The sequence below is a fragment of the Nelumbo nucifera genome, chromosome 3, assembly GCF_055504915.1.
Source record: "Nelumbo nucifera cultivar China Antique chromosome 3, China Antique-T2T, whole genome shotgun sequence".
NCBI lineage: Eukaryota > Viridiplantae > Streptophyta > Magnoliopsida > Proteales > Nelumbonaceae > Nelumbo > Nelumbo nucifera.
Genome location: NC_142651.1, coordinates 5,424,955 through 5,447,942, shown reverse-complemented (window position 1 = coordinate 5,447,942; position 22,988 = coordinate 5,424,955). Strand labels below are relative to the sequence as shown.

Genomic DNA, 22,988 nt, shown 5'->3' with positions numbered 1-22,988 from the left:
GGTTCTCCACTTTGCTTAACTCAATCCCTTCACAGAAAATAACAATATCATCAGCAAACTGAAGGTGAGTTACTGGAATGCCTCTGCTCCCTATTCTCCATCCCTTTATTTGGCCCTCCTCATTTGCTTTGGAAATCATCCTGCTAAAAACATCAGCAATAAGTGTAAAGAGGAAGGGAGAGAGTGGATCCCCTTGTCTTAAGCCTCTATTGGTTGGAAAAAAGTCCTTAACCATCCCATTCACTAGCACTGAATAACGACAAGAGTGTAAGTATCCTCTTATCCAGTTACACCATTTATCCCCAAAGCCACGTCTTCTCAACATCTCCAGCAAGAAATTCCAATCCACTAAGTCATAGGCTTTCTCCAAGTCCAGTTTGCAAACAAATCCTTTCCTGCCCGATCTCCTTATCTTTTCCACATTCTTGTTTGCAATAAGGATCTGATCTATAATTTGTCTATCCTGAATGAAGGCTCCTTGTGCTTGGCTAACGAGAGAGGGGAGAACAACTTTGATCCTCCTAGAGAGCACTTTTGCCAGAATCTTGTAAATGCTTGTCACTAGGCTAATTGGCCGAAAATCTTTGGGGTGTCTGGCATTAATCTTTTTGGGAATTAAGGCTATAAAGGTGGCATTGATTCCAGGACTCACAAAATTTTTATGCTCAAATTCTCTAAATACTCCAATTAAGTCTTCTTTGACTATGTCTGGATTTTTGTCTCCAAGAAATCTCCTCCCTCAACAAAGTCTCCTCTAGCTCCTTTTTCAGTTTCCTCCTTAATTCTCTGTCTTGCTCATCCATTATCTCTTGGGATTCTTTTGCATCTAACTCCTCAATCTGAACCAATAATCTAACTTTTACCTCCTCCACTCTTCCAAAGTGAACCTTATTCCATTCTTTTAATTTGCCTCTCAACCTTTTTAGTTTTTTGTGGAATCTAACCCCTTCCCATTTCACTTCTCTCAATTCTTCACTCCACCATTCCTTAGCCATAGGCAAGAAGTCTGGGTGTTTATCTCCATATCTTTTGCCAACCATTTAAACCTTTTTCTTTTGTTGCTGTAATTCCACGTTGCAATCTTGTCTTCCTTTAGCCATCTTACCACCACCTGAGAGTCCCCTTCAATTATCAGTCTCCTAATGTTTAGGTCTCTTGCTCTTTGAACTCCCTCTAATGCCGCAAAAATCTTAGCCCTAATAGAGTTACCCTCTCCAATAGGGCCAGAGTAAATAGCTGAAATAATCCCTTCCTCATTCCTGAAAACTCCCCCAATACCTGACAAGCCTGGGTTCCCAAGGCTGCTGCCATCAAAATTCAGTTTTAGGAAGCCCGAGGGGGGAGGTATCCAAGAGGGACTTGTGACCCTTTTAATCTGGGCAGAACTTGCTATCTCTTTCCAACTCCTCAACAGGTCATCCACGGTGAAGTCCATGAGCAACATAGGAATATATTGCTAGCTGATTCTCAGCTATTGGAGCAGAACATACAATCTATGTTGTCCAGACATCCGTCTACCATTTAGATTATCAATAGTTAGGCATTTACCTAAGGTTGCTAACTGGACCCGAAACTAGACCTTGTAGCTGGGAAGAAACCAGAAGAAATAGGACCAATCTGGAAAGGAGCCAGAGGGCTATGAGGATCATATCTTCTTATCATGATTATCCTTGAGGTTATTAAAAATAGGATTTTTTTTTTTGATAATTGAAGAGGAATTTTGTTAAGACAATATGAGAACTGTTTCAATCATCTTACTGAGAGGCACGAGGTGTGACCCCCCTTAAAAAGTGAAAATCACATAGCACTATAGATCAAGATTACAAGGTAGCCCAGTACAAATGTTCCCTCAAAACCCCTTGTTTAGCAAGATAATCTGCCATAGCGTTGGCAGACCTGCCAACCCACTGTATACTAACATTCATGTTTCTTAATAACCAGCTGGCCTTCTTTGAGAGGTTCTTGTAGCACCAAATGACTGAGCTCGGATCTGTAGCCTTGTTCTGTCTAATGGACCCCATTCAGGACTGTTAGTTCACAGATTTTGTCATTGGGTGTCTGTTTTTTGACGTATAATTTGATCACTGCATGCATGGACTGATGGTTTTTATATTTCCAGTGTATCCTGTGAAGGAGACATGCTTTATGATTTTTTCTGACCACGAAGTTGTTTTTTTTTTTTTTTTCCTTTTATCAAGATTGTTCTCTTGGGACCAGAATTGAGGTATATTGGTCCAGGGATCCCTAGTGCTCCAAATCCTTAGGTGTCATGGAGATTTTGGGGTACCATTTTTATAAGAATGAGAAAGTAGCAGTTTTACCCTGCTTCCTACTTCTTGGATCAGGTTGTCGTGGTTTGCATAACATGAACTTTATGGTCCCATATTGGACAGCTGAGAAGCCTGGCACACTTTCAAATAGTCCAACAAGAACTATCACAAATTGACTTCTTATTGGCACAGTAGTATGCTGGTTATGAAATATTTTCATTTGTTTTCTTGATGAATAAGCAAAACTAATGCATAAAGTGTAAAGATATACAGAAAGGGCCCAAATCCAAAAAGAAACTTTACACTAGGGCAACCTCTACACCTGAAACATGAGCCAATTAAAAACAAAATTTATGCAATTAAAACCATTGAAGTTATTTAAAGCCTAGTGCATGAAAAAGCTGTTAGCATCTTCACAACTGCACTACCACAGCAAAAATTTCTTCAAACTTAAATATTCTTTCATTCTTTGGTTCCTTTCTTTCTAAATCACCTAACAAATGGTGAAAGGAAGAGATGTGATCAGTCCTCTAATATCAAGTTTAAATTCAGTGATTAGCAGAATAAAACAGGTCTGAATAACTGTATAAGAGAAGATGGCGAAGAGAAGAGGTAAGAGAAGGAGTCGAATTAATTCTCCATTCTCCTCTAACCCTATTTTAATAAGATCTAAAAATTAATGATGACAAGTATGCCCTTAAGTGGGCAGCCAGCTTGGCAGTTACATAAAGGAAATAAACAAGAATAAATAACAGGCCCATTAAGTGTGGCCCATCAACATAAAATAAAAGATATTACAAGAGAGGCTGTTAGGGCCCATTCGGCCCAGTCTCTTTACACTCCCCCTCAAGCTGAGCATAGATGTCAATCATGCCCAGCTTGCTTATATAGTGTGTCAATTTCCCCCTTGGAACTCCCTTGGTCAAGATATCAATTAATTGCTCTTTTGATGTGATGAATGGTAAACAAACTTCTCCTGAAGAGACTCTTTCTCTTATGAAATGCCTATCAACCTCAATGTGCTTAGTTCTGTCATGTTGAACAGGATTATGTGCAATGTTGATAGCAGCTTGGTTGTCACAATAGAGCATCATTGGTTTCTCATAGTCCACCCCTAATTCCTCTAGAAGGGATCGTAGCCATAGTAATTCTGACACACCATGAGCCATTGCCCTGTATTCTGCTTCAGCTGTGGATCTAGCAACTACTGATTGTTTCTTACTCATCAAAGACACAACATTCCTAGCAAATAGAGCACAATAACCAGAGGTGGACCTTCTGTCATCAATACATCCTGCCCAATCTGCATCAGTAAAGGCTTCCAGCTTCATGTGACCATGCTTAGCAAACATAATACCTTTCCCTGGAGTACCTTTCAAGTAGCACAGAACCCTTTTTGCAGTAGCTAGATGAGTATCTCTAGGAGAATGCATAAACTGACTAATACCACTTACTGCATAGGAAATATCTGGCTGAGTCATGCAAAGGTATAACAACTTCCCAAGCAGTCTCTGAAACACTCCCTTATCAGGAAAAAGTTCACCATCTGTGGCAGAAAACTTATGATTAGGATCAATGGGAGTGGAGATGGGTTTAGCGCCAAGTTTACCAGTTTCAACAAGAAGATCAAGGACATATTTGCGCTGAGATATGAAGATACCATCCTTAGATCGAGCAACTTCAATGCCCAAGAAATATCGAAGATCTCCCAAGTCTTTGATTTCAAATTTAGAGTTGAGAAATCCTTTTAGTTTGCTGACCTCTTCAATGTCATTACCCGTGACCACAATGTCATCAACATAAACAATCAAGAAGGTCACCAGAGAGTCATTTTTTTTTCAAGAATAATGTATGATCAGATTGTGTTTGAATGTAGCCAAATGAGACAAGAGCAACCCGAAATCTCTCAAACCAAGCCCGATGAGAGTGTTTGAGACCATAAATAGATCTTTGTAGTTTACACACTTTGCCTTTCATTTCTTTCCCATACACTCTTGGAGGTAGAGACATATAGATCTCTTCATGCAGGTTTCCATTCAGGAAGGCATTTTTAACATCAAACTGGTGTAGGGGCCAGTCAAAAGTAGCTGCTAGAGAAAGTAAAACCCTGACTTAAGTCATCTTAGCAACAGAAGCAAATGTCTCAAGATAGTCAATGCCATACATTTGGGTGTAACCCTTAGCAACCAACCGAGCCTTAAATCTCTCAACAGAGCCATCAGAGTGATACTTAATGGTAAACACCCATTTACAACCCACTGGTTCCTTCCCTTCTGGCAAGTCCACAATATCCCAGGTATGGTGCTTATGCAATGCATCAAGTTCAGTCATCATAGCATCCCTCCATTTAGCTTGAGATAATGCTTCCGGTACAGACCTGGGTATCACATGGCAAGAAATGAGTAGTAGGAAGGGGAGAGAAGGCGGTAAGATAAGTGTTTGGAGATACAATGGGCTGTACACTTCCGCTTGCCCTTGCGAAGAGCAATAGGAAGGTCAAGGTCTGGGACAGTCAGAGATGGGTCAGTAGAGGGCTGATCTGTTTCCTTAGGTATGATGGGAGTGGCAAGACACTATTCTAAAGGAGTGGAAACAACCTGCACATGATCGGACTCACAAGGGATGGGAAGAGGAACGACTGGAGACACAGCAAAGGGCTCATCAAATTTCTTCCCCTCAGGAGGAATACTAAAGAAGGGAGTCAACTCGGCAAAGGTGACATCCTGAGATACAAAGCGGGTGCCACGAACTGTATCAAAATAGCAATAACCCTTCTGTGTGGAGGCATATCCCAGAAACACACACTTATGAGCCTTAGGTTCAAACTTGTGCCTTTGGTGACTATGAATATGCACATAGCAAGTACACCCAAACATACGGAGAGGAAGAGAAAAGAGATCCTCATCCGGGAAGAGAAGACTAAAAGGAGTTTTAAAGCCAAGGACCTTGGAGGGCATACGGTTGATCAGAAAGGTAGCAGTAGGAACAACATCTCCCCAAAACTTTACAGGAACATGGGATGCAAACAAGAGGGATCTGGCAACCTCAACCACATGCCTGTTCTTTCTCTCCGCCACCCCGTTTTGTTGTGGAGTGTAGGAACAAGAACTTTGATGAATAAACCCAAAAGTTTCAAGATAGGTGGAGAGAGGGTTCTCTCAAAATACTCCTTAGCATTGTCAGAGCGGAATATTTTGATACGAGTATTAAACTGGGTGAGGATGAGTTCATGAAAATTTTTCACAATAGCTGGTACTTCATCCCTGGATTTCATGAGATAAATCCAAGTGTAACGTGAATAATCATCAATAAAAAGGATAAAGTACCTGTAACCCCCCATGGTTGGCATATGATATGGCCCCCACACATCAGAGTGAACAATATGGAAAGGAGAAAGTGATCTTTTGTTGCTAATTGAATAGGAATGTCTACAATGCTTTGCCAGCTCACATGATTCACAATGAAGACTCGATAAAGACACTCCTTTAAACATATATGGGAACAGATGACTAAAAGCAGAAAAAGACAAGTGACCAAACCGAAAATGACATAATAAAATTTTGTTAATAGACTCTGACACGACTGACTCTAAGGCAACTCCATGAGGTGGTCCCAAAGCTTGATCTGGTGTGTCCAGCAAGTATATTCCGTTCGCCTCATGGCCACTCCCAATCATCCTCTGAGACTGTAGGTCCTGAAAAACACAATGAGTGGGAAAGAAAGTTATGCTGCAATTCATGGACTTTGTTAAGCTACTAACAGATAAGAGGTTTGTGTTAGGTTTAGGGACATGAAGAACAGAAGATAAGAACAGGGTGTTAGAGGTCTTTATTATCACCTTTACCAGAGATGGGGGCAAGGGACCCATCGGCAAGGGATATTTTCTCTTTCCCAGAGAGAAGGTGATATGAGCAAAAAAGGTTAGATAGCATGGTCATATGGTCTGATGCATCGGAATCGATAATCCAAGGGATTTTATGATTACTTGAAGCTGAAGCATGATTTGCAGAAGCACGAGTACCCGAGTGGGCAAAATCTGATGAGGATGATGTACTACTGTTGGAAGGGTGAGCTGAAGAAACTGTAGTTTTCAGGTGATTTAGGAGTCTCCCATACTTCTCAAAATCTAGCTTCATTGCAACCAACTGTTCAATGGTTGATTTCTCTTCACTCTCCTTACTTCCCCCTTCAGGCACTGTAGCAGCATTAGCAGTCTTGGGTTTTCCCATCTGACTGCCCTTCTTAGGGTTATTATTGTTCTTAAACCTATCAGGGAGAAGTCCAGGATGAAGCTTTCAGTAGGTGTCCTTTGTATGTCGTGGTTTCTTGCAATATTCACACACCTGTTCTCTCTTCTCAGTAGGGCCCTTTGGTTTCATTCCCGCATGTGCAAAATGTTCTGTAGGTGGACTCTGCAATTGAACCTGCCGCTTACTCTCCTCACTACTTATCATAGCATATGCCTGTAAAAGAGTAACCTCATCCCTGGCCAAAATATTTTGTCTGATAATATCAAACTCAGGGTTGAGTCCAGTGAGAAACTCAAACACCCTATTTCTCTCCACCAGCTTTCTATACATTTCAGCATCCTTTTTACTCTCCCATACCACTGTCTCCATAACATCAATTTCCTGCCATAGGGATTTTAGTATAGAGTAGTAGATTGCCACACTCTTCTCCCCCTGTCTCAAGTTTTTCACATCACCTTTCAATTTGTACGCTTTGGCTACATTCAGTTTCTGTGAGGTCTCAGTTACACTATCCCGTATCTCCTTGGCCGAAGACATCCAAAGATAGTGTTGGCTTATATGAGGTTGCATAGAGTTAACCAACCATCCTATAACAATGTAGTTCTCTTGCATCCATTTTTCAAATTCAAGGTCTGTCTCTTCGGGTTTCACCTTACTGCTTGTGAGATACCTGAGTTTTCCTCTACTACAAACATAGATTTTTATAGATTGTGCCCAAGCAAGATAGTTCGTCCCATCTAGGTTAATTGTGGTCACACCAGTCAAAACAGAGTCTACTGAGACAGGTCCAGAAACCGACACCTGCTTGAACTCACTTCCGTATGTCTCATTAATCAAACGGAAATCAAAGAACAAAAAATTTTGACTATGTAAACTTACTTGTAGCCAAACCAGAACTTTGGTGCTTGAAAAACTAGGGTTTTGCTCCGTCCAGCAGATGGGAGGAAGAGAGAAGATGTTGCCGCACCTACCAGACTAACCCAAACTCTTCCAAACCTGAATCGCCCTCCTTTAGCAGTCACAAGACACCTTCCAAGCACAGAGTGCCACACCCGAGCTTCACCTTTCCTGGTAACCTCAAAAATCTCTAGTCGGCTAGGGTTTCGGGTAGCAGTAGAACAACAACACTTCTTGGAAAAATCTAGCTAGAACTAAACTCTCCAAACCCTTCAACCAACTAGGCAAGTGATTCTCTATACTATAGAGAACCTATCTCTCCATACACTCTCTTGATTTTAGAGTGTACAGGAACGAAGAAAAAAAGGAAGAGGAACTAAACCTGCTTTGATACCAAGATGTAAATCAATCCTCTAATATCAAGTTTAAATTCAGTGATTAGCCGAATAAAACAGGTCTGAATAACTGTATAAGAGAAGATGGCGAAGAGAAGAGGTAAGAGAAGGAGTCGAATTAATTCTCCATTCTCCTCTAACCCTATTTTATTAAGATCTAAAAATTTATGATGACAAGTATGCCCTTAAGTGGGTGGCCAGCTTGGCAGTTACATAAAGGAAATAAACAAGAATAAATAACAGGCCCATTAAGTGTGGCCCATTAACATAAAATAAAAGATATTACAAGAGAGGCTGTTAGGGCCCATTCGGCCCAGTCTCTTTACAGGAAGCATAGGCCATTGAGTGGAGGAGCCCTGGTTACCTATTAAACTGACAGTTGAGAGAGGGCAACTTCACTAACATGAGGGTAAATCCATGCAAACTGAAAAAGGGTGCCAAGCAATTCCCTAGGGAAAGAGATGCTTCAGTGAAAAAGAAAGAGGTGATTTTTTTGGAAGGAAATAAACAATAAAATTTATTAAAAGAGAAGCAGCATACATCAATCGGTGACAAGAGGTCACCAAGTAGAACCACAGGAAAAAAAGAAACAAATACGAAAGAACTACTTCCAAAATAAACCCTAAACACCCACAACCAAAAGAATTCAACCCCTACAAAAAGGCAGCCACCTCTTTCCCAACCCCCCCCGAAAAAAAGAAAAAAAAATGCCAAGAAAAAACAAAAAACACAAACCCAAGCATCTACTTTAAGATCCTCATCATTAAGCCCATCAAACCTGAGTCCAAACTCCTCCCCATAACCAAACAAAACTCCACCCTTTCAACCTTTCAACAAAACCTATCCCGATCTCAACACACAACACTCAACTTAACACTTCCTCTTAAACCCCCAAATCATCCAAACTTACCCTCACCCCTCTCCACCTCCAAAAAGAAAAAAAGCTATCCTCATTTCAAGACTCTCCTCTTCCAATAGAACATAAGCCCAGAATTTTATTGACTCTGACATCTTCTACAACTTCAGCCAGATCAATAGAAAAATGCGTGTCGAAGATGAATGTCAATTTTGAAAAGAGTTGTGTGGTGGGGGTAAATTTGGAGATGGAGGAATTGAGTGAGGTAGCAGAGTCCTTAGGTTGCCCTACATCTAGTTGGTGCTTGAAGTACTTGGGTATGCCTCTAGGAGATAATCCAAGAGAAAGAAGATTTTGGAATTCGATCGTAGAAAAATGCACAAAGAAGCTGGCAGTTTGGAAGAGAAACTACATTTCCCTTGGGGGTCGGATCACTTTAATTAGAGCTATTCTTGCGAACTTGCCAACTTGCCTTCTATCTGTCTTTAGAATGCCACAAAAGGTGATTTTGAAGGTAGAGAAAGTCATGAAGGATTTCTTGTGGGAGTCAGGGGAAGGGAGGAAGGATCATGTGGTTAGGTGGGAAATAGTGTGTAGGAGGAAGGAACATGGGGGATTGGGATTAGGCAATCTAAGGAAGAAAAAATACAGCATTATTAGGTAAATGGCTATGGAGGTGGCCTCTAGAAAGGGAGAGACTTTGGCATAAAGTGGTAAGGAGTGTGCATGGTGTTGTAGACAATGGATGGGATGCTGGTGTATCTCAGCGTGCTACGCTGAAATCCTCATGGAAGGCTATTCATAGTATTCTTCCCGTTTTCCTGAACCTGATCAGGTATGATGTTAGTACTGGATGTTTGGATTGGTGACTGTGCCCTCAAGGACCTCTTTCCCTCCTTGTATTCCATCTCCTGTTTTAAAAACGAGCCAATTCCAAGGTTTGTATCATCATCCTTTTCTTCTGGCATAAACTGGAATCTGTGTTTTAAAAGAGGTTTGAGAGATTCTGAGCTTGACCAGGCTGCTTTGCTCCTCAAAACTATTGATTCTGTTTGCTTGGACCCTCTTTCTGTAGACTCCCGTATTTGGAAGCCATTACCTTCGGGTTCCTTTTCTTGTGCCTCCTTCTTTGCTTCCTTGTGCTCCTCTCCATTGCCTCAACCTTTTCATAACAAGGAAGTTTGGTCCAAACCTGTCCCTCCTAAAGTTGGAGCCCTTTGTTGGGAAGTCTCCCTTGGGAAAATCAACACTTGGGATGTTTTGCAAAAAAGAAGACCTAGTCTTTGTATCTCTTGTAACTGGTGCACCCTATGCAAAGCTAACGAGGAAAGTTGCTACCATATACTAATCACTTGCCCTTTTGTTGTAGGCCTTTGGGAAAAGCTTTTTGATTTTTTTGGGTGTAGGTGGACAGAACCGGTGCAGATTTGCAATCTTTTTGATCCTACAACTTTCAGGTGGCCAAAGAGAAGAGGAAGAGTTTTGTGGAGGTGTGTTAGAGCTGCTTTGGTGTGGATTGTGTGGGAGGAACGGAATGCTAGAATCTTTAATGACAAGGAGAGGGATCAAACACGTGTGTTGGAAAGTATCTTATGTAGGGTCATAAGTTGGGTAAAATCCTTGGATCTGTTTTCCACCAACACTTTCGATGACATAAGGAGAAATTGGGAACAACTAGCTAAAAGTTCTGCAATCAGAAGCAAGTCGGTGGTGGATTGGAAACCTCCTGATGTAGGCGCCATTAAACTAAATTTCGATGGCAGTAGTTTGGGCAACCCGGGGCCATCTGGAATAGGGGGAGTCTTCAGAAATGATGAGGGTCAGATTGTAGTTCTATTTTTTGGTCCTATAGGGTGGGGAGACTGTAAATGCAGAACTCCAAGCTGTGTTACAAGGAGCAGAATATGCAAGAGAGTTGGCAGTGGAGCATTTAATGATTGAAGGTGATTCCAAATTGGTTATTGGATGGCTAAAAGAACCAGAGATGGCAGCCTGGCCATACAGGGGGGCTTTGAGAAGATTTAAGTGGCTGACTTCAAATATTTCAGTCACAGTTCAATGGGAAAGAAGATCGGCAAATGGGCTGGCAGACCTTCTAGCTAAACAAGGAGTACATAGGAATCAGCTCTTTTGGGCTCAATTGTAAGCTTTATGATGTAGTTTGGAGGCTACACCTCGTACCTCTTTGTGGGGAATTGTATGATAAATACTTAGTTCTTTATTTAATAAAATTTTCATTATCATTATCTATCAAAAAAAAAAAAAATTTCAGCCAGATCAATATTCTTCTCCACTGATCTTGTACTATCAATCAATTACCCGATCATTCTCACTCTCTTTTGCCTCTGAATCTTCTTCCTCCTCAACTGTCTCTTCTGATTTGCGAACACCCTCTGCAGCCACCTCAACCCTTATAACAGGAGCATCAGCCCCCGCCTTCAAGATATCACAATTTATCCTCTACTGAGTTGCACATAATTTATCTGCTATGAAGCTGCAAACCCTCATTATTCATGTGATCAATAGTTAGCAACTTATGAAGATAATCCAGCTGCATGAAACATGATGGATGACATGCCTTTGCCAAATGCTATCTGGGTCAACTGAATTTATTGTCCATCTTGAAAGAGCAATGCAAAATCTTACTGGAAAAAATTCCTTTTAATTTTTCAAAAGTGGATTTGATTTTGATTATTTGATTGCATGCATTATTATTTATTACTTAATGCTTGATGGGATGTTATTGGCTTATGGCATAAAATGGTTGGGAAGATTCTTAGTTTTTTGTTAGAATGCAGAAAGCAGCAGAAAGAGGAGGTTATGGAGGGGAGAGATATGAGCAGCTTGAGTTCCAAAGGAAAGTTGCACAACACTATAAGATGCTCTGTGATGCCACATGGAAGGTAGGCTCCATGATTCCCTTGTCAAAAGTGAATTTTAGTTTCTACATACAGTAGCTGCACTATCTGGTCGTCCTTACTGCCTATGTGCTCCTTTCACCTTGTTGGCCATCATTGATGGGTCCAAGGCCTTTTAGATACTGAAACTTGGAGTAGTAAGATTAATAGTATTACAAAATATAGAAGTTACACCATACATCTAATACTTACCAACTCTTTCCAACCATTCCATTCATTCTTTCTTGCTGGAGGTATCTTAGAGCCTGATGCATGAGCTAGCTGGGTTCTGTCTTATTTTCATTCAGAATTTCTATTTTTTAACTATGTTGTTTAACTTAATTGCTAAGTCAATACTCATAAATTCATGAAGAAAGTTTTTATTTTTTTTGCTTCATACGGTAATACACTGTATTTACACTCTACTAATAAAGTTGTATGATGTGGTACTTAAGGCCTTTCTTTTTCTAACTGCAGATTATTGATGCTTCACTTCCCATGGAAGATGTAGAGAAGCAGCTCAGAGAATTTGTGATGGATTGTATTGCTACATGCCAAATTGGAAAACCCCTATCCCAACTGTGGTTAAGGTAATACTGATCAAAAACCTTGCTTAAGGTAATAGCTGTGCTGACAAGGAGGTATTTCATCTGTACTCTAGGGTGCTTGAGAATTGAAAATATTTGTATAGTAGAATGTACATATTACCTCTAAGTGGGATGATGTGGATCTATGCTAGATGGATACTGCTAAGAGTTAGAATCTGACATGGGTACAAGGTGTTGGACTCAGTTGCTATACTTTAGTTTTAAGTTATACTTTTCAATGATGTCTTTTATATTATATGCATAAGTGGATAGTTGTTGGAAAAACAAAAAGATTGATTATAGTGAATCATCAAGTATTGCAAATTTACCATTCATGTTCAAATTTTACTTTATGAGTTTGAGGTTCTTTAGGTACATATTACAGATGTCAAAAGAAAATCCCATTTTGAAGCATGCAGGGTTTGCAAAGAGAAATATAGAGAAATAACAGATGAATAATTCTAAATAATAATCTCACGAAGTATTATCTACACTCTCCTTTGCTTGATATACCAGATTAAATGGTTTTCACTTAAACCTTTTAGACTAGTGGGTCATTCAGATTTTTGAATGAGACAATGATTTTCAGAAATAGAGAGAGAAGGGGTTGAAGTTTGGATGATGTCTGTAAACTTATTCTCAGGAATGTTTTAAAATGTGGAGGCATGACGCGAGGCATTCCGCTACCTAGAGGTGTGAGGCATAGTTCAGAACGTAAGAGATGTAAGCCTCCCGAGCACAAGGAGGCATAAGCCTCCTTAAGAGGAGGGGGATGAGGAGGAAGGAGGATCACATTTTTCTTTATTTTTAATAAAACTCTTTTATATTAAAAAGTTAAGATGCATAACACTAGTTGAGGATCTCATTTTTCTTTGTTTTTGTCTTTTTATATGAGGTGTGCATGAGGCACATGAGGCGTATGCCTCTAGCACGCCTCATGAAATAAGTGTACGAGGGCTTCTACGGCCTCTTTTCCTCCACAGTTTCATGTTGGGGGTTTCCTGAACGATCTTCACCGGATCAGGTTTGGAGGAGCAGGTGATGGCTCTACAGTAGCCAAAGAGTGACCTCTTTGTGGGGTTGAACAAAGGTCATATTGTAACAAAGAAAGAATTGGCTCCATGTCCATCTAACAGAAAAGGAAAAACAAGTAAGAGGGTACACTTTGTGAAAAACCTGATCAGGGAAGTTGCTGGGTTTGCACCTTATGAGAAGAGAATTATTGAACTTCTCAAAGTTGGGAAGGACAAACGTGCCTTAAAGGTGGAAAAGAAGAAGCTTGGTACTCACAAGAGGGCAAAGAAGAAGCGTGAAGAAATGTCAAGTGTCCTGCGCAAGATGAGGTCTGCTGGTGTTGACTGCAAGAAGAAGTGAGAGCATGCATCTGCTGCAAAAATGACTTGAACAAGTAGAGTTCAACCATTTTCTGTTTTGATTCCAATGAAAGTTCAGTAGTTAAGAGGTTTAGTTTTTTTCTTGGATCTGAAGTGGAGATTTAAGTTTTGTGCTTAACTTGTTTTAGTCTATATTGAGATCCGATTATGACCTTTAGATGGCAAAGGAAAATTAATAGATTCTATCTTTACATATCTTTTGGAATTGATACTTCTAATGCACCAAGTGTTCTTACTGCTAACAAAAAAAAAGTGTATGAGGCGTATGCCTCAGAGTTGTCAGCACCTCTGGCCTACCCTCAGGGCGTTTTGGGGACGCCTTGCCACCTCCAGGCGTACGCCTCCCATGCCTTTTAAAACACTATAAATTTATTCCTGATTTAAAATCAAGGTGCAGGATTTGGTAAATATTACAACACAGATCAAAAAACAGGAAGAAACGAGGTATAAAATTGGACCAGACAATCAGTTTTTTTCTATTCCATTTGATAAGAAATTATTGGGTGGTCATACCACAGAACCTAGAAGTCCTTTGAATGCTTCCACTAAAGGAAAGTTATATAGTTTTATCCCTATTTATTAGCTATTGTACCTAGTCACCAAAACAAGTTACCTTCCAACAAATATTTCTTAAAGAATTTATGTTCTCTCTCACTCTCTCTTCAAGTGCTATAGAATGTATTGTATTAGTAATCAAAAGGATATACAAAAGTGTGCCTATGAATATGCACAAATCACCGAGTTTCTGGAACCCGGTGATGGAAAGGTTTGAAAAAAGATTGGTATCCTGGAAAAAGAACTACCTCTCTCTTGGTGGGAGAATTACACTAATTAAGGTCACGCTTGCTAACTTACCCATCTTTTTCATGTCGGTGTTTAAAATCCCAGTGAAGATTGCTAACAGATTAGAGAAGATAATGAGAGATTTCCTGTGGGAGTCAGGAGAAGAGAAGAGGGATCATAGAGTTAGCTGGGAAATAGTGTGTAGGAGTAAGTCGTGTGGTGGCTTGGGGCTTGGGAGTATTAGGAGAAGGAATATGACTCTGCTGGGGAAGTGGTTGTGGAGGTTTCCTTTGGAGAAGGAGAAGCTATGGGCTAGATTAGTGGCAAGTATTCATGGGCTGGAGCACAATGGATGGGACGCTGGAATCAGAGCTAGGATCACAAGCAATTCTCCTTGGAAAGCCATTCATGACCTGCTAGCAGTTTTCATTCCTAATATCAGGTATGACTTGAATTCCGGTAACTCCATAAAGTTTTGGGAACAAACCTGGGTGGGGAGTGCCCCTCTAAAGGATCAGTTTCCGTCTTTGTATGCTCTTTCTGATTTGAAAAATGAGCCGATCTCGTCTTTCACCACCCCGTCTTCCATTTCTGGGATTGGGTGGAACTTGGGTCTAAGAAGGGATTTGAGGGACTCAGACTTCGACTGTATTTCGAGCCTTCTTGCACTTCTTGATAACGTTGTCTTAGACCCCACTAGGGCGGATTCTAGAATTTGGACACCTACCCCCAATGGCATTTTCTCTTGTGCTTCGTTCTTCAAAGTCTTAAGTTAGTCCACCAGTCCTACCTTGTCCCCTTTCCCTGTTGGTGAGGTTTGGTGCAGAGCTATACTAGGGTTGGTAGTTTTTGTTGGGAAGCCTATCTGGAAAGAATCAACACTGGTGATCTACTCCAAAAGAAGAGACCCAATACTTGCTTGTCACCTCAGTGGTGTGTTCTGTGTAAAGCAGATGGGGAGACTGGTTTTCACCTAATGGTGTCTTGCCACTTCGCGAGGTCATTGTGGGATTGGGCTTTCTCCTTATTTGGATGCTGCTGGAATCCCTCATCAGACATGCAGGGCCTTTTCTCCCCTTCCTTTTTCAAGTGGCGGTTAAAAAGGGGAAGGACAATGTGAAGAGGACTAAGGGCTGCAGTATGTTGGACACTGTGGGAAGAAAGAAACTCCAGGATATTCTCAGAAACTCAGAGAGGGCCAGCAGATCTGAGGGCTATCATACACTTTAGGACGGTACAGTGGCTGAAATCTTTGGAAATATTCACAGATTACACTGTGGATGACATGTTGAGGAAGTGGGGTGAAATTGCAAATTGCACGCAGACCAAGTCAGTAATGAGTGTGGCTTGGACCCCCCCACCTAGTGGATTCATGAAATTAAACTTTGATGGATGCAGTAGGGGAAACCCGGGACAATCGGGGATCGGGGGTGTTTTTAGAGATGATAATGGGGTCATCTCTGCTATGTTCTCAGGCCCAATTGGAGTGGGTGACTCCCTTAGAGCTGAGATATGTGCAGTTATGGAAGGAGCCCGGAAAGCTAAGGAATTGAACATCAGGAAACTTATAATTGAAGGGGATTCAGAAGTGGTGATAGGGTGGCTGACTAAAGATCAAAATGATTTATGGAAGTATAATAATGAGAAGAGGAAATTCAAATGGCTGGTGCGGGAGATGGAAGTTAAGACATGTTGGATTAAAAGATCAGCTAATTCCTTAGCTGACGGGTTAGCAAAACAAGGGGCAGAAAGGGATTCTTTGTTTTGGGCTAAGCTGTAACGGTAGTGTCTTTGTATCTTTGTATTTTTTCCTTTCTTGAAGTTCTTTGTGACTTTTGGAAGATAAGTGTGTTTGTCTTCCACTTGTAAATTTTCTACTGATGAATTAATGAAAGTGTTATTGATCAAAAAAAAAAAAAATGCACAAATCATATACAACGAAAGCCTTTACAATACATCTAAAAAAATGATAGATCGCCAGTGATTGGTGAAGAAATAGGCAGGCATGCCCAAAAACACTTTGAGCAGCTAGACCAACTCTTCAGAACCCTTTCCACCTTGCCAATGATTGCTTCCACTGATTCAGACTTGAAATAAAGTATTCTTCGATTCTGTTCCTTCTAGACTAACCAGCAAACTGCAAATAGCATGCTATTCCAAGGATGGCTGAGAAACAGCCAGCCCTCCACCCAGAGATGAGTTCAGCAACAGAAGATGGTGGAACCCAACAAAGCTGGAAAAGCATGGAAAAGTGGCACCACACCTGATGAGTGTGAGGGCAATGAGTGAAGAATGATGAACATATTCAGAGGCTGATCCCCAAAGACTGCAGGTATCATGCAATTCCATTCCAAGTATCAACAAAGAGGCAGAAGTCTGAACCTCATCTCTTGCAGTCAGCCAGACAAAAACTTGATCTTGGATGGGACTTGAGCCTTCCAAATCCAAGACCAAGCCACCTTCTCATCTGGACCCAGGAGAGCTGAATAACATGACTTGGTGGAGAACTGGCCATCTTGCAAGCTCAAACTCTAGCATCCCAAGAAGTGGGATTTATTTGGACTGTCTGCAACCTGCCCAGCAGGAGACCCAAGGTCTCAACCTCCCAATCATTCAAATTCCTATGCAACCTGGGTACCCACATAGGGTGCAACTTGGATGGGTAAATGTTGGGATTTTGTCAAAATTTGAATGGGCCCATCCCAAAGCCTGACTGCCTGAGTTTGAAACAGTGTAAAATGTTAACTTGGGCCAACCTGAGTTGCATCCCTACCCATACAATCTGTTCATTACCATCTCTAAAAATTCCCTAAAAGCTCCACCTCTGTTGCGAGCAATTTAAAAGAGGGATGGAAAAGCCTCTGCTAGGGATTGATTCAAGCACCAAATATCCTTACAAAAGAGAACACTGCTACCTTTTTTTTTTTTATCAGCAAAAGAAGACACATCATTTGTTAAACAGAGGAAAAATTTACAACTTCTTGAGTAGCCTTGGCTACCCCAGTAAATCGTAGATCAACAGCAGACACATTTTCTTATAGTTACAAATGAGCCCAAAAGCAATTCCCTCTATTGATCCCTTTCTTAGCTAAATGATCAGCTAAGCAGTTTGCTGATCTAGGTACCCACTACATAACCACCAGCATATCTTTTGAAAATCTTTTGAATTTTTTAATCTCATTCCTGAAATACCATGGAGCCTTATCATCTTGTTTTGGCCAACTTATGATGATCTTTGAATCCCCTTCAATCACCAACTTTCTGATCCTTATCTCCCATGCTTTTTGAACCCCAAACACAGCTGCCTTCAATCCTGCAACCGTGGAATCCCCTTCCCCTAAAGGTCCAGAATACAAGAAAACCAAATCTCCTTTGCCATTTCTTATCACCCTCCCATTACAGCAGCACCCAGATTGCCAAAACAGCTCCAATCAAAATTTAATTTAAAGAAATCATCCACTGGCGGCTTATCACTAGCTTCTTCTTTGCTGAATATGATGCTGCAATCACTCCCCAATTTCTTATAATATCATCAAAAGTAAAGTCAAAAAACAATTTTGTTGTCTTCACCCTATGTGTCACCTTTACCATTATGCTTTGAATCACAGACTCTTTGCTTCTTTTTTCCTCCTAAAAAATTCTCCTGTTTCTTTCTTCCTAAAATGTCCAAACCATTGCGGCTCTTGTGCACCTCCCCAGTAATCCTCCCCTTCTTCTCGACCAACTAAAAGTTGAGGGGTCAAACAATCTGTCCAAACTAGTTGGAGCGTTCCACTTGCAACCAAGGGCAGGAAATGAGTAGTTTCACCATTTGGTTCACACAAAACACACCAATTTGGAGATAGGCACCACTCAGGTCTTCCTTTTTTTTTTTTTTTGATCAGCAAAATGAGAATTTTATTCAATAAAGAGAATTAAATACATAGTTATAATAACAGATAGAAAACAGACATTTCAACGGAAAATGTTACAATAAAGCCCCAAAAAGTTGTTGCCTTTGAACTCCCTGTTTAGCTAGAGAATCAGCCATTCCATTTGCAGTTCTCCTGATCCATGTGAACGAGGCATTAAGTTCCTTGCTATACTTACATCTCCCTTAACGGATATCTATAGATCCAAGGAACATTATTGCTTGAATTGGTCCAAGATATTACTGTTTTTGAGTCCCCTTCTATCTCCTAGTTCTTAAGATCAGCTTGCTTAACAATCATTAGCCCTTGAAGTAGAGCTAATAGTTCAGCTTTTAAAGATTCACCTTCCGCTAAAGGTCCTGAGTACATAGCCTACACTTTGCTTGAGGAATCTTTGATCACACCACCAGTGCTTGCCATACCCGGGTTTCCTATAGAGCTCCCATCAAAGTTCAGCTTTATCTTGTTGGGACCTGGGGGCTTCCATTCCATCACTTTTCTTTCCTTCTTAGTAGTGTGTGCCACTTCATTCCAAGCTCTTACTATATCAGTATTCAGTAATTGGAAATTTTGAAAGAGCTAGAGCTATTTTATCCAGTGTGCAACTTTTATCTTTATGGGCTCCACAATAGTTTCTTTTGGCCTATGTTTCTCATTGAAGATTCTTGCATTCCTTTCCTCCCATATTGTCCACACCACCACTGCCTAGGGATGACAATTTTCTCCATTTCCCCGATCCTTGTGGGGATCCACCCCGAATGGGACGGAGATGGGGATGGTTTTCCTCCTGCGGGGACGGGGATGGGGAAATTTTCATCCCCGTTGGTGGGGACAGGGAGAGCACTCCTTGCCCCACGAGGACCCGATCCCTGCCCCGTGGGATCCCCGCTAATATATATGTATATATGTATACATGCGTCTATATATTAATATTTTAAAAATATGTTTAATATATTTATATATGTATGTATATGTTTATATATGTATATATGTATACATGCGCCTATATAATAATATTTTTAAAAATATGTTTAAATATTTTCTAATGGGGTTGTAAATTTTAATTATTTTATTTTTATTTTTTAGATAAAATAAAAAGCAAAAACAAAATGGCTGACGTTATAAAAATCATGGGAAGTGGGGATCCCTGAGGGGATGGGGATAACCTTGTCCCCGCTATGGGGACGGGGAGGGGGAGACCGGGAGAGGCTCCCTGTCCCCGCCCCGCCCCATTGCCATTCCTACTGCTGCCCTTATTGGTTTCCACATAACCCTTTCTCTTTTTGTTGGCTGCCTTACAAAGTTTGGATTGAAGAGGCTTTCTATATCCCGGGGAGCACTCCACCTGCAACCAAAGAGAGAGCAAAGAGATTCCCAAACAAAAAGCACAAAAGGGCAATGGATCAATAAATGGGGTAGGGATTCACCATCTGCAGAGCAAAGAAGGCACAAAATTAGAGATGGGTTGTAAATTGTAGTTAGAGACTGAATACAAATAAGTGAAAAGGGAGCAAAAAGGAGTATCGCCTAGCCAAACATAAAAAAACCACCCTAGAGCCACAACCCACATCAAACCTGATGAGATTAAGAAAGATAGGATATACCTCTTGATTGCACCACGGAAAACCTAGAGCCACAACCCTGGTCTTCTCCTTTGTAATAAGTCATGAGTATTGATTGCACCATGGAAAACCTACCAGCAAAAAGCACTCACCCTAGGAAGGATTGGACAACACCACACTTATTTAATTGGGAACTGTACATGAGGGAGAGAACACTGCTACCTTCCCCAACCTTAAAAGAACTGTGCTTTGAAAGTTGAAACTGTATAACTGAACCATATTTCCTTCCCAAACGCTCGTACCATAAGACTATTGTAGGGTTAGTAGCACCCGGTTCATTGGGGAGCTACCATATTTACATTCAATGACTTGATGCCACTGGTGATTGGATTCCTCACCCATTCTCCTCGATATTCTAAGAGTCAAGCTCAGCTGTAAGAGATATTAGGCAAGTTGGACCCCGTTCCAACTTGAGGGGGAATGTTGAGATATTGGGGGGAGGGGATATATGTGGTGTGGTTCTCTAATCATTTTATCCTGGAATTGATGCATAATACAGGACTCCACAAGAGAAGTTTTATTAATTTTCTAATGGTAGGGGAAGACAGCAATGCCTTTACAAAATGAGAACAATGACATCTTATTTCTCAATAATTTTTTATTCTAAAATTTTGAAGGAGAGGTGTTTCAAGTTTTGTTTATGTTGTAATGTATTGCTTTTTTTTTTGAAAAGAAGTAACATAAATTTTATCCATGATGAAGATAATCATACAAAAAGGGGGGGGGCAAGGATCAATTCACCCCCTAAGGATCTGATCATAGATCTCACAGATTGACAGAATTAAGCATCACAAACAAGTTCTGATTACAAAACACAGGGATGGTAGAAAGCCAAGAGGCAAGTCTGGCTACAATACACTGAATCAGCACCTCTGACTCTTTCTTCTCTTTTCTAAAAATTCTGTCATTTCTCTCAGACCATATAGTGCTGATAATTGCAGCTGGAATGGCACTCCAAATGTATTTTCCTTTTTTTGATAAGCCCGGCAGGTACCAGCACTTAAGCAGATTCTTCACTGTGCCCGGCATAACCCAACTAATACCAACAGCATTAAGGAAGTGAGACCAGATTCTCCAAGCAGTTGTGCAATGCATACAGAGATGGGAAGTCAGTTGCTAAGGTCATCTAAACTAAGACCTCTTTTTGCCAGATTGCTTTTTGTTAGACAGTCCCCTAGTGCAGAAGCCCACGGCAAGAAGTTGATTTTGGACTGAGGTTGAGGATTCCAGATTTGTTTATATGGGAAGTCAGTTGTCCTTCTAACAGTCATACTCTCAGCAAAAGATCTCACTGTGAACTTTCCATCAGCAGTCCAAATCCAGATCCACTTATCAGCTAAAAGGAAAATGCATTAAGGCAGCTCAGCAAATTTACAACATCATCCACTTCCCAGTCATGGAAATCTCTTCTGAATTTAGACTCCCACACCACTTCACCGGTTCACCTGGATTAACTCGAAGGAGTCAGCCACCATTGCCTTTTTATCCTCTTGTCTTGCTATCCTTGTCAATTGGTCCCAAATCAGTTCATAACGTGCAACCATACATTAAATCCAAATCAATGTTTTATAAACAGGACCAGATTGGATGGTGAAGTCAGAAAAATGAACTAGAGAAAATTTTGATTCAAAATTTAGGAACTGATTTGGGTGGTTTTTGTACCGTGGTGTTGTGTTTCTGTTTTGACTTGACATAAACACCAAATAGGTGTACTTCAAGGCTTCAACATACAAAAAACATGTTTAGTTTGGCGGATTTAGCTTGAAATGGAGACACCACACTTTGCATTGGGTTAATGTGCATGGGGGTATTGGGGGAAACAGAAAAATGTTTTTTAAATTTTGGTGATCCATTTAGGGCACCTAATATGTGTTTGAAACTATAATAAAATATTTGTGCATTTTGTTTTGTGCCAAAACAACTTTTATGGCGTTACTTAAGCCGTGTTAACCCAACGCACCACGGCTGTGCAATGCCATGAACCTTGTTGGTCAGGATGATTGAAAGAACTGGTTAAACCAGAAAAGGGGAACTAGACAGCTTTGCAGTTCAATGCCCCATTTTTTAAAATGTTGCTCCAAATTGGGCTGTGAAAGATACGGATAAGATTGTCTTAAAGTTTTAACATCAATTCTTCCTCTTCTACTGATACAAATGATTCATAACTGAAGGATTCAATAGAGATTATTTGATTTGATATATTTGGAAACAATATTGTGCTTTGTAATAATGTATGATCTACTTTCTTATACAAATCTGGCTGTTAAGAAATACCCTCTTTGAATCAGTAACAATAAGAAAACTTGGACCTGGATACAACACGTTCCTCCATTGTTTCTCTCGTTTGTTTTGCTTGCTTTTTTCTGTTGAGGCGAACAATTAGAAATTAAGTAGGTAGCTAATTTCCTAATTTGCATCTCTTCCCCTAATTTAGAGAAGGGGACAAGTGATAATACTTAAAAAGCTGGGATAGTAATATTAAAGAGTTAATCATGCTAGGAGCAATTTGGCCTTTTGAACCGTTTTGGTGATTAAGTTTACTTTCTTGGGGTAGTAAGATTTATAACTTATTTTGAGGGCTGTTTTTCAGATTTAAAGCGGTTCAGAAAAACACTGCTTCTTATATTCACTCTGTTGATGTTTTGGTTTTGCAGTGGTGTTTCATTTAGTCATTCCGAAGGCAGTGTATGACTGGTTCTATCATTCTAGTGAACAGCTTCCAATGCTCTTTTAAAGTTGTGTGGCTGCCATTAGGCATTCAATCTGGAACACTGTAGGAGAAAGAAAGACCAATTGCCATTTAAATGGGTCTTGGCTATGCCATGCTCTTGCGCACTGACAGTTTGATAACGCTTGTCAAAATGATCTAGTGCGTTGGTAACTTATCCCTCTTCTAAGCAGTGTAATTTTTAGGTTGTGCTCCAGCTGTGGTGAAACTAAACCTAATGATTGGTTGGTTCTGGTAGATTTGATATATTGCATTCTTGCACCTCGGGCACTGCTGTTACCTGGTTTTTGGGAAATTATTGCATGTAGTGAGATGGTAGGAGATATTGTAATGGTAATGCTATGATAAATGATCCTGTACTCACACCGTTTGAATAGCCTTTACAGCCTTGCATTGGG

The 22,988-nt window shown here is 40.5% G+C and overlaps 1 protein-coding gene and 1 pseudogene across 9 annotated transcripts in view; both read left to right on the top strand.

Moving 5' to 3' along the window:
- Positions 1-22,952, top strand: part of ZEU1 (P-loop containing nucleoside triphosphate hydrolases superfamily protein) — a 45,605-nt gene extending 22,653 nt beyond the window's left edge. For 8 of the 9 annotated variants that reach the window (XM_010252529.3, XM_010252523.3, XM_010252524.3 and 5 more), the window contains 3 exons: positions 11,467-11,571; positions 12,043-12,155; positions 22,517-22,952. In XM_010252529.3, coding sequence (XP_010250831.1) covers positions 11,467-11,571; positions 12,043-12,155; positions 22,517-22,553 — 255 coding nt within the window. In that variant the 3' untranslated portion in view covers positions 22,554-22,952. Of the gene's footprint in view, positions 1-11,466; positions 11,572-12,042; positions 12,184-22,516 lie in introns of all 9 variants that reach the window. The other variant, XM_088900944.1, reaches the window with a different exon arrangement.
- Positions 13,179-13,741, top strand: LOC148800921 (large ribosomal subunit protein eL36x pseudogene; annotated as a pseudogene).
- Positions 22,953-22,988: the final 36 nt, after the last annotated feature.